Genomic DNA, 12,672 nt, shown 5'->3' with positions numbered 1-12,672 from the left:
TCCATTTGGAAAGTAACCCCAAAGGTAGAGAACGACTAACTGAGGGTGAGGGCACTGACTTCTGGGAAGAGGCAGACTAGCTTACATGGAAGACATGCGGCTGATAATCTATGTAGTTTCTAGCCATAATCTAGGTAAGTAGGATTAGCTTTGAGATGGAATTTTTACAGTTTTTTTTCTGAAAAACATATACATACACACACACACACACACACACACACACACACTTGGGTGGATATGATGATATTTGCTACACTTACACGATTCAAGAATGTATTTTGACTATTTCGTTTATAATATATTTATGAATGGGCAACACCAGATGGCTCCCGAGCCTTGTAATTAACATGTAAATAAAGACAGCAGTAGTAAAGACGAATATTATTAAATTTTCCAGTGAGGATGTTGATGGTTATGATCAACCTACATGATTTTTAAGGCATTTTGTGTCTTTGTTACTTTGGGTTGTGAAATGTAGATATACTGTATGTACTTGCTCTTGTGAGAATATTTCATTGTAAATATATTTTCGTATGCGTTTACCAGAGCCCTGATGAAGTCCCTTGTTGGGCCAAAATATGTTGGCTGGGCTCATATGATATTTTTTTTATCTCAAGAAGATTGAAGAATAAAAATGGATTATATCTTTTACAACCAAATGTGTTAAGAGTATATTTAATGGACGGAATACAAGTATGAGGCTACCACTATACTACAGACTCTAATATTTCTAGTTGTTTTAGTGGAATTAAAGACTACTGATTTTGGAGTGCTTTCATTTGCTGTATGAGCATGGAAGAGAGTGGACTGCTGGGAAGAGGTAGAGAGACATACAGAGAATGGGAGAGAGCATACCTCGTGAAGAAGTTTCGAAGAGGTAGGCAGACGTAAAGCATGAAAGAGTAGAATGTGTTGAAGAGGCAGACAGACGTGCAGAGAATGGGAGAGCGCAGGGAAAATACAGACATAACTATTAAGCATGGAAAAGAGTAAACACTGATGTTGCAAAGAAGAAAGCGAATGCGAGAAAGCACGCCTCAGTTTACAGGGAGCGAGAGTGCAGGCTACTAGGAAGAGCTCAACAATTTGAAGGTGCTAATAGTGAGCACACCACTAGGAAGGGACTGACAGACACACAGAGGCGGAGAGAAAGATCACACTGCAGACAGACTTACAAAGGGATGAGGCAGACACAACCTATAGCCAAGTGCCAGATGGAAAGGGATTAACACATATTATAAAATGAGTGCATGCCATTAGCCTGGTACTGTCCAGCAAAGAGAAAGCAATAGAGAGTGCATGGCAAAAAAGTATGCCAGGGACACTGGATCCGACACAAGAGGGCAAGTGGCAAACTGCGCAGGCGCGAGGAAGATGAATCGAAGAACCTTGCGAAGAGAGAGCCCTCACATGATCCTTCAGAGAACAGCCCCGGTATTATCAACAATGGGGAAGGCGGGCTGGGGTAGTCGAGTGTTTCCTTCATATTAGGCAGTAATAAGGTACTCACCACAATGCTGTTGGTGTCCGTCTCATCTCTGTCATTTTTATGGTGCTTGTGTTTATCTGAAATAGCAAAACAAAAACAAAAGGAGACATCATTCCAGAGTCATGTTATCTAATAATCAGTTTGTGGCAGCATTACACAGCATCTTGCGGCCTTCCGATGTTCACCAGGCTCGGACCAGCATTTACAAAACCTCAGAAATGGTAGGAAAGAACGGAGATGGATTTATGAACCCTTTTCCAAGTGTGAGTGTGGCAGTGATGGGCATTTATGAACCAGAGAAAGGCTAAGAAAGAAATAGTTGGAGGCTTCTAGGAGTTCTGTAAGGTGTGAGTGTGAATCTTTGAGGGTGAGAGCAAAAGCAGTGAGAGGCATTTATGAACCTTAGAGAGGGGGAAGTGGTGAGGATTTACGAACCCTGTAAAGGGGAGGGGCATTTATGAATGAATGGTAGGGCGTGAGAAAAGAGGAAGAGAGCCATTTAGGAGGCCTGAAGAGTAAAGCATTAGATCACATTTATGAATTATAGGGAGGGAGGGCAGAGACAGCCTGGTGGGAGAGAGTGGAGCAATAAGGGAGCGTGTATTAACTAAGGAGAGAGACCGCAGAGAAACTAGGCACATGTAGGATTATGGACGGAGAGTGAGGGGTTTGTAATACTTGGGGCGAGCACAGATTCGATGCGGGGGCATTTACAAACCCTAGAGGATGGCAGCGAGGCAGAAAGCAGAAAGCAGAATTTATGAAGCATGGAAAGGCAGAAGGGCCTGTAAGGGGCCTTTATGCGTGCTAGCGAGGTACGTGTAACGCCGCGGGAGGCCTTCATGAACCCTTGAGAGGGGAAACACATGTATCAACCCTGAGGGAGCAGGTAAAAGGCATTTATAAAGTCTGCTAAAGTGGAAGTGAGGCAATGAGGGTCATTCGGGGGAGCCTACTGATTACACAGCCAGGCAGTAAGGGGTGCCTATTCATTCTAGATCGTGACAGCAGAGGGAGTAAGAGACATTCGTGAACGCGAGACAGTGAGCACAGAGGCAGCGAGGGCTTTTATGAACCCTGTGGCTGGCACCACATCCGTCATGGGCATTTATTAATGCACTGAAAATGCGTTGCCCCGAGTGAGATCAGCGTCCCCACTTGCACTCCTTAAAGAAATCTTTCAAATTCTTGAAGTGTATCCAATTAATCAATCGTTGACAGTTGTGTATTCAGGATTTATTTATTTGGATTATTTTCTAATGTTGATTATTTTCGTGTTAGATATCACACGATTCAATTCTGTTCTCCTACACAAATCCCAATGCATTTCGGGACTAATCTCCGCAACAGGGGAATGCATTCTGTTCGTATCGTAGCTCCAGCATGCCGGTGACCTATGACCGCAGTGTACATTCATGAATGCAACCATGCGCCGAGCTGAGTTGCCTCGCCTGTCACAGTGAGACACCTCCGGCGATGGGGGTTATTGTCTCCTGTACGGATAGATTTATTTCATCCACAACAACAGGTTAAAGTAAGCACTTGTTAAATCAATAGTACAGTGAATGTCCCACAGTCACTATTCAGCTATCCCCTTCCTCAAGGAGGCCTTTGTGAATGCATTCTTTATTAACCTAAAAAAATATATATTTCTTTCCAGCAACTTTAATTTCCAAGCCTGGGGAAATGTTATACTCGTGTGTCTGAAATAACCTCCTTTGTCCAGAAAGGCATCGAAACACCCGAAGAATGTTTCGACTTTAAACTCGGCAGCTGCACCAGTTTCTATAGGCACCTTTCAGCTTTCAAAGGTCTGTAGAAGGGGAACCCCATCCTAGTACCATTAACGAGAATAAAGAAGTGTCCCTTGAGAGGGGGCAAGTCTAGAGGACCATTGTAGAGCCTCAGTATGAAGATCGGCGCCACAGGTAAGCCATTTTTTGCGAACATCTACAGTGGCATCCGTGGGTCAGGCAGTGTACGAACCTGCGCCTGAGTGAAGCCAGTATCAGCAGACAATGGTGGGCCGGAGCACATCTGAGTCAAGCATCGGCTGAGCACAACTGTGGAAAGGCAGCACCACCTGACAGTGCGACATCATCACCCAACAAAAGCTTCAGTTGAGCACAGCGGAGTAAAGGCAAGATCATAAGACAATGCTACAGCTGTGCACATCTGAGCAAAGGAAGTATCACCCGCCAGTGCAGTGGTATCACCCAGCACTGCTTCAGCTGAGCACATATGAGTAAAGGCAAGATCACACATCAATGCTCGTGCTACTCTTAGTTCTCAGATTGAACACACATGGAAAATACGTCTGGTCTTCTCGGAACACACCATGAAGCTTTCTAACCGAACAACATTGCCTAAACCACTTTTTCTTGGACACGACCCTGCTTGAAGGTCTCCTCTGCTTGGGATATCCAACACTGCCTGCACACCATCCAGAGCTGGGTGTTAAGCACCTACTCGAAGCTCCATCCAACCAAGACAGAATTCCTGTTTCTTGCAAACAATAAACAGGAAATAGTACAAACCTGCCTCAATCTCATGAACCTTGACGGCTTCAACGGCCATTTTTTTTTACTAGATTCACCATGGGCACCAACCTCGCTCTCCGGGAACACGGTGCCAGAAAAACAAAGACGGTCTGGTGCCAGCGCTCTCTTCTACAGAAAGTGAAAGTTTCTTCCAGAAAGCGACTTGACAGCAGTTGTTAGAGCTCCTTATACGCTTGCATCCGGATGGTTGTAGCCACACTACATTTCATCAAGGGCCTAAAGAAACATGATGATAATCCCCTTCGAACAGCCACTACAGAGTTAGACGCCAGAGGACAAGGTGCTCAAGATCCTCTCAGTGCTGGTCTCATCAACCTACGTGCATTGCTAGGGAACTGCAAGAAGGCTCTAGGCACAGAAGAATGGGATTTTGTTACTGGAAGGGGGTGGGAAGATCCATGTCTCCATCGGGACCTCTAGCTTTCGATGGATACATATCAGTCTGCCAGTGTCGAATACAGAGCCTACAAAGGAGACGGGCCAACCAGGGACCAGACTATTTCTCATTGTTTATGGAAAATGCCAGCTTGCGCAGAAGTTATAAGGCAAATGTTATTAGCATGATCCATCTAGATTATGTTATGACTTTGCAATCAAACTATATTGTGAATTAACTTTACTGTGATTTAAAAAGAAACGCTCTCTGGTCCCCTCCCTTAATGGCAATGAAGCCCACCAAATCTGTAGGAAGGGAGAAGAGGTACAAGGACACTGGTTACTTCAGTAATCTTCAGTCCCTATGTCATAAAACGATTAGTGGCAATTACGTTGCAAATAGTACTATACAAATACTAAAATAAACAAGCATTGGCATACTGCTAGGTCTGGCCTTGGCAAGTGGATGCAATGGTTATTTTTATTATTAATTATGTATAGCATGCATATGCCACAAAAAGAGAAAGAAGGAAAAAAACATGTTGCTGCCTAAACGTGGTACAAAAGGGGGTGGTGATGGACGGAGCATCTGAATCAATCAAACACTCACACCCAGTCAAAAGATCTGGGTTTAATCCATCACCGTTCTTTAGCCCACTCTGCCACCCCAGTTCCAGTTCAGACATGGCTATATGCAAATCAGTCTGACCCTTGGATGCTTGATTCCGGTCTAGGAAAGACATGGCTTGGTAGTTCGGGCTGGACTGTTCCCATGAGGCACTGTCATAGCCATTGTCTGACCTAGGGTGGTGTGGAGTGCAAAAAAACGATGGATTTAGGCCCAGATCTCTGTACTGGGGTGAATGTAAGACATTGTTCTGCATTCTGTCCACCAACTGTGTTTTTTGCTGCCTAGACGTGGCAGCAATGGGCCTATAATTATTTTTTTTTAATTGACCATTGCATATATTTTAAATAGAAGCACTTGGGTGTTTCTTAGCAGGTATGATGCCACAGAAGAAGTACTATTGACTTTGAATGCCGGTGACCCTAAGATATAGTTTAAACACATATGAACGAATGAATGAAAATAACAATAAATTATGAAGACTGCAGAGAGAAAGGGCATTGGCAAAGTGAAATATTAGCCCACACGCTTTGCCACTGGAGTACCCTCCTTTTTCCCTGGATACGCATGGGCGCAAAATAGAGAAAATGGTGAAGTGGGATGACCCATTGCCCCATGCTGTACGTTGTGCTGAGTGGAAGCAAAATTCGAACAAAACAGCTGGATTTGGCCAGTGGAAAAGCACCATGTCAAAGTGTGTGTATATAATTATGCAGGTGTTTTACAGCTTTCATTGCTTAGGCCGATTTCTTGCCGCCAGGGCGTTCGTGGCCCGCGGCCTACTGCGGCGCAGATGCCCCTCGGGCGCTACCTTGGTGCTGCTTGGACTTGAGGCCCTCCTGCGCCTGGATGTGCAGCTCCTCCAGTTCGGGCGGGCGGGCGAGAAGTTATAAGGTAAAAGTTATTAGCATGATCCATCTAGATTATGTTATGACTTTGCAATCAAACTATATTGTGAATTAACTTTACTGTGATTTAAAAAGAAACGCTCTCTGGTCCCCTCCCTTAATGGCAATGAAGCCCACCAAATCTGTAGGAAGGGAGAAGAGGTACAAGGACACTGGTTACTTCAGTAATCTTCAGTCCCTATGTCATAAAACGATTAGTGGCAATTACGTTGCAAATAGTACTATACAAATACTAAAATAAACAAGCATTGGCATACTGCTAGGTCTGGCCTTGGCAAGTGGATGCAATGGTTATTTTTATTATTAATTATGTATAGCATGCATATGCCACAAAAAGAAAAAGGAAAAAAACATGTTGCTGCCTAAACGTGGTACAAAAGGGGGTGGTGATGGACGGAGCATCTGAATCAATCAAACACTCACACCCAGTCAAAAGATCTGGGTTTAATCCATCACCGTTCTTTAGCCCACTCTGCCACCCCAGTTCCAGTTCAGACATGGCTATATGCAAATCAGTCTGACCCTTGGATGCTTGATTCCGGTCTAGGAAAGACATGGCTTGGTAGTTCGGGCTGGACTGTTCCCATGAGGCACAGTGTCAAGACTGATTTGCATATAGCCATTGTCTGACCTAGGGTGGTGTGGAGTGCAAAAAAACGATGGATTTAGGCCCAGATCTCTGTACTGGGGTGAATGTAAGACATTGTTCTGCATTCTGTCCACCAACTGTGTTTTTTGCTGCCTAGACGTGGCAGCAATGGGCCTATAATTATTTTTTTTTAATTGACCATTGCATATATTTTAAATAGAAGCACTTGGGTGTTTCTTAGCAGGTATGATGCCACAGAAGAAGTACTATTGACTTTGAATGCCGGTGACCCTAAGATATAGTTTAAACACATATGAACGAATGAATGAAAATAACAATAAATTATGAAGACTGCAGAGAGAAAGGGCATTGGCAAAGTGAAATATTAGCCCACACGCTTTGCCACTGGAGTACCCTCCTTTTTCCCTGGATACGCATGGGCGCAAAATAGAGAAAATGGTGAAGTGGGATGACCCATTGCCCCATGCTGTACGTTGTGCTGAGTGGAAGCAAAATTCGAACAAAACAGCTGGATTTGGCCAGTGGAAAAGCACCATGTCAAAGTGTGTGTATATAATTATGCAGGTGTTTTACAGCTTTCATTGCTTAGGCCGATTTCTTGCCGCCAGGGCGTTCGTGGCCCGCGGCCTACTGCGGCGCAGATGCCCCTCGGGCGCTACCTTGGTGCTGCTTGGACTTGAGGCCCTCCTGCGCCTGGATGTGCAGCTCCTCCAGTTCGGGCGGGCGGGTGCTCGGGAAGAAGACATTCTCCTGCTGCCGGTCGCCGCTCTTGTGCTGGGCGCTCTGTCGCTTGCTCTCCTCCGCCTTGATGGCAGCTACAACCGGAAGAGAGAAAGAACAGCTCGTTAGTTCCAGTCAGCACAACGTCACCTCTCCTAGAGTACACATGCGCCGGGTATCAACAAGGTCACCCTACAGCAGAGACAGGCCCGGCCAGCCACTGGTCTGAAGCAATGGCAGAGAAGGTGTGCGTCATCACATGAGGTACACTCACCGCAGAGCAACTTTTCTCTGGAATTTTTCGTTTTCGACAGGTGTGTCGCAGCAGTAATAACACCTTCCACCCACTCCCACCATACGGACATGAAGCACTGGTGCAGCAATCATGGGAGGAGGTAGGCGTGGTGCAAGGTGTACAGCTCACGCGCCCGTAAACACACATATTGTTTGCTGAACACCTTCACAAAACGTCCCCGTCCTGCCTCAGGTATGTCTTGTGGTTTCGCCTACGCTCAGCCGAATAATGTCGCGGGCATCTGTCCCACCCTAAGTACAAACAGCGAGCCTGAAATGTGCCCCAATGCCTAACACTTCATTCAGTTACTCTCCACCCCGATTGTTTTACAGATTTCAATTCAGGCACAATATATATATATTTCACAGATTCTAATTCCAGCACCAAAATGTTTTACCTACCTTTTGTTTTGCTACCCTAATAATCCTTATTTTGCCACCATATCCATAAACAATGTACAGATTTTTATTCTGCTACTTAAGTTTTTTTTGGTAATTCTGTACTTTTGCAACATTTTACTTTTAAAATTCTTAGTCTGACACCCCAATGTTTTACAGCTTGTCTAGCAACCCAATATTGTAAATAATCTCATTCTGGAGCCTCCATATTGTTACAGGTTATTATTCTGGTACCCCATTATTGTGCGGATTACTAATCTGAGTCCCCATTACTCATCAGATCCTTAGTCTAGCACCATCATATTTTATAAATCCTCATTTCAGGAGCCTCAAAGATTCTTTATCTGGTACCCCAATATTACAGAGATCCTTGATCTGCCACCCAAATACCGTCATGCTTCTTATTATGTGACACAAATACATTTAGCACATCTTTAGTCTGACACCAAATGAATTTGCAGGCTCTTTATCTTCCACAATGCAAACGTTTCTAATTCTGGCACTCCAAAAAGGTATTCTTTCTCGGATGTTCAGCATTTTACAGATGCTCACTCTACCACCCCAACAATTAAAAGTGTCTTACTGCAGTGCCCCAATAGCCTTACTCTCACTACACTAGTGTGCAGAGAGTTGTTACTCAGACACAGCCATAGATTGCCGAGCATCTACAATGCATGCTCCAGTACTGAGCACCACAGACATCTCGACGGACCCTCAATGGAGGGGCAGGGACGGCCAGGGAGAGGTGGTCGAGTAGGCCTGTTCTCCAAAGACAGCGTTAGACACATTTCCTCGGGAGGATTATCCCACAGCACAACGGATGCACCTCAAAATGGAATGTTCTTCTGAAAGGGGCTTCTAGTCAGCAATAGGGACCTCGTTTTGTAAAACTTCCAGTTCATAAGAAGAATATTTTATTAATATTGCTCAGTAAGTGAATGTAAGCAATTACAGCACAGAGGAAAATGAACAACTGCTGGCACAAGGATTCCAATAAAGAGCTGCGAAAATATTTTTTTTTTACTTAAGACATGCAGATCACAACATCTGGATTGACAAACATCTTGAACATATCGCACTGTGTGGACTGTGATGCTATTTTTTGCCGTAATGAAAGCAGCTCTCCTAAAGAGTCGCTTTTGCTGTGTTCCTACATTCTACCTACGTAAACGTAAGATAGGAAAACATACTAAAATAGTGATTACTTTTCATTCAAGAAGGTCCCTAAGTCACTTTAACCTTCTGTGCTCATGACGAGCTCAGCTCGTCATGAGGCACAGTGCTCGTGTGCTGATGACGAGCTGAGCTCGTCATGACCACACCCATTTCTATTATGGTCCAGCAGAGCAAGGGAATATCTCAAGCAGCCAAGGTGTTAACTGGGTAACTTGCTTCTACAGGGTTCAGGTTCCATATCTGACCCTAATCGCTACCCAGGCACTGCCTGCACAGTACTGCACCCTTTCTGACTAGCTCTGGTCAATTTATGTTCAATGGTATGTACGAACCCAGAGCCTTGTAGGGTTCCTAATGGCGGCCGCTCTGAACTACGAGTGCCATTCACCACTATTGGGCAAAAGAAGACTTGAGAGCCCTCTATTTTATGCCATGCCAAAACCATGAGCTAGCTCATGCTTTAAAAGGGATACTAATGATGCAAGTTTCTAAATTTTTATGGTCTGGTTTGAAAGCGCAGCGGTCCCCAGGCAATTATGCGAGCATCACTAGAGAGGGACTTAGGCTCAGCGCACATGTTGGGATTGGTCAGAAGGTGCGTGGTTCCTCAAAAAAAGTGCTTGCGTTCCACTGCAGGTGTGATCATTTTATTTATCAAAAAGACAAGGGTTGGACTGTTCCCATGGGGAGCAGGGTCAAGACTGATTTGCATATGGCTGTGTCTAAACTGGAGTGACATGCAAAAAATACCAATGGATTTGACCCAGAGCTGTGACTGAGGGTGAATGCTTGATTTGTTCAGCATTCCGCCATTGTTCATTTTTAATTGTATTTATCCAGCCAGCTGAGGTTAAACTTTCAAGGGCAGACACATGACATTACAATGCTGTAAAAGTGTCTAAGATAACTAGATCATTTATTGTGTTGTCCTACTCTGGCAGTAGCAAAATGGGAAGAGGGAAGTCATTAACGCAGTCATTAACCTACAAGGGTTTTAAGTCTGGCTGGACAGTGCAACTGTCACCGAACAATTTAACCTTCATCAACATTATTCTACAGTTTTTTGCTTTTACACAAATACATATTCATCCCATGCTATTTACTTATAACGCTTCACATTACCATACAACATGCCTTTAAAGCCAGACCCATTGGCAGTGCCAATGCTTATTTTAAATAAGTGAATATGTATGAAGTTAATTTTCCCTGACAACTGCATTGATTTGTATCCAGGATTGCCCAACAAAGATCGAGAAGGGAGGATGCCTCGTGGGTTAAACTTAATTAGTCTTAACACAAATAAATCACATAGTCGGCAGTTATCTTGAAAACCTGGCACGGATCTTGATCCCTTGGACCTAGGCGGGACATCCCTGGTTCATAGTAACTAAATGAAAGCAACATGAGGCTGCGGACCATTCCACATTAAATATAATTTTCAAATGATGCGATGGCAGCGAGGGATGATTAATGCTGCACTCACCCTTTAATCACTATATGTGTTTCGAATTGTAAATAAACAGGTGCTCACCTCTAAGGTCCACTGCGGCAATACCTAATACAATGATAAATACAAAGAACAAAGAGAGGCACACAACAAATAACATAATATGCAAAATTGAAGAATCTTTCAGGGTCTTCAGTGTGGAGAATTCTTCTTTATTGATATCACAAGTTGAGAGATACACACAGCCTCAGCCAACGCGTTTCACCCAAACGGGCTTCCTCAGGGCTAAATATTGAACACTTCACTTCAAAGTTTAAGGTTTGGCATCCAATCTTAAGTTTCCAATAGCACTTCACTTTTTCTTATTGCGTTTTTAGGCAATGGTCCAAATTTTGTTAGGAGTAATAATACGTCAAACAAACAAAATGGCTGTGAAGAGTGAGGAGCGAGTGAGCCAAACGCTGCAGATTTTTCCAGGTTGTGTAGACATGTACACTATAGAAGGTGGCTGCAGGTATGCCATAAGGGGGCAACCACCTGGGTATCTAACTATGATTTACAGTGCGGCGAGGACTGACCCCTAGCCCTGAAGAAATTGACAATAAGTATCAACAGGCAATGAAACATGTTGGCTTCTTTTATTAAAATGAAGAGGCACGGCAGTTCGAAGGCTTAATAAACACGGCAATCTGATCGTGTTTTTATTCGTGAGGTGAAGACAGCCTAAAACTCGGTGCATACTGGTGAGTTTTTCAAGGAATCAGCCATTTTGATCGTTTGACGTATTATTACTCCTAACAAAATTTGGACCATTGCCTAAAACTTAAAATCAGATGCCAAACCTTGGGCTTTCAAGTGAGGTGTTCAATATTTAGCCAGAGGAAGCCAGTTTGGGTGAAATGCGTGGGATGAGGCTGTGTGTATCTCTCAACTTGTTATATCAATAAAGAAGAATTCTCCACACTGAAGACCCTGAAAGATTCGTCAATTTTGCATAATATATGTTATTTGTTGTGTGCCTTTCTTTGGTCTTCGTATTTGTATTTGACATTAAATATAAAACCGAAATAAAAGGACATGGCTAAGAGAGTAACAGCAACTACATACCCCGTGGACTGCAGTAAGCACCCAGCAGTTCAAAAGGTGATTTTGCTGGCCCTCCGTAGAGGTCACGTGTCCCGGTACAAAGTCTACAAGGACTAGACAGAACGTCCCAGTTTCGGCGGCTCTCCAGCAGCTGGTCGCGAAGTCAAGGCCTAACCCAGGAGAAACCGTGTGACGAATAGTCCCATATAATAGGTAATACGCAGACATCATTAACAATAAAAGTCAGTGTACAATCTGTACTGAGTAAGCACAGCAGTTAAAATGCTTACTGATGGTGGAAGGCTGATTGTGGTTGTACAGTTATGATCAAACCAGTTTTTCCGTAAGGTCACTTTTCAAAACAAGGATGGTGCTCATCGCCTGCCAGATTTCTGATGCGCTCTGCTAGCTCGGCATAGTAACTCTGGTCTACAAGCAGTACTGCTGAAGTTCTTCGGCTATAGGACACCCAAGGGGCCAGCGTTACGATTGGAACTTTGAAAGTAACAGAAGGAGGCGCACACACAACCTCAAAGATGTAGCTTCAAGTCAAGTACCGCACCTTCGAGGTCTGCAGAGAGCTGGAAGCAGCAGTGCGAACCGCAGCCGAAATCAAGACAATAATAAATCATGGTCCTGGATTTCTGATGGCTAGCTACTCCGCAGAGCTTCCCCTGGCTTGCTTAGACAGCCTGTGAATACCGAGGGTTATGCTTACCATAACTTGTAACTGCTGACCTGAGAAATCTGGGAGACCCAATTACAAAACATTGGCATAGTCCAGCCTAGAAAGGATTAAAGCCCTAACCACAATAGCCTGCACTTCATGCGGAAGCAACTACAGGAAATTCTTCAGCATACGAAGGATCCAGAAGAAAGCCTTCACGCTACAGCTGACACTTGAGCACTGAACGAGAGTTGGTCACCAAACTTAACGCACAGATTTCTTGCCACTGCAGAGGGAAGGGTAGGGGGGGGG

General features: G+C 44.2%; 1 protein-coding gene across 4 annotated transcripts in view; it reads right to left on the bottom strand.

Annotated features, from left to right (window-relative positions):
* Positions 1-12,672, bottom strand: part of NHSL3 (NHS like 3) — a 276,163-nt gene that overhangs the window by 90,223 nt on the left and 173,268 nt on the right. For all 4 annotated transcript variants that reach the window (XM_086955712.1, XM_086955714.1, XM_086955715.1 and 1 more), the window contains 2 exons: positions 7,231-7,386; positions 1,511-1,566 (listed from right to left, as the gene is read on the bottom strand). In XM_086955712.1, coding sequence (XP_086811838.1) covers positions 1,511-1,566; positions 7,231-7,386 — 212 coding nt within the window. The remainder of the gene's footprint in view (positions 1-1,510; positions 1,567-7,230; positions 7,387-12,672) is intronic.

The sequence above is a fragment of the Lissotriton vulgaris genome, chromosome 2_1 (genome assembly GCF_964263255.1).
Source record: "Lissotriton vulgaris chromosome 2_1, aLisVul1.2, whole genome shotgun sequence".
NCBI classification, from domain to species: Eukaryota; Metazoa; Chordata; class Amphibia; order Caudata; family Salamandridae; genus Lissotriton; species Lissotriton vulgaris.
Note: the sequence above shows the minus strand (reverse complement) of the source record. Positions and strands in the feature narration are given on the sequence as shown.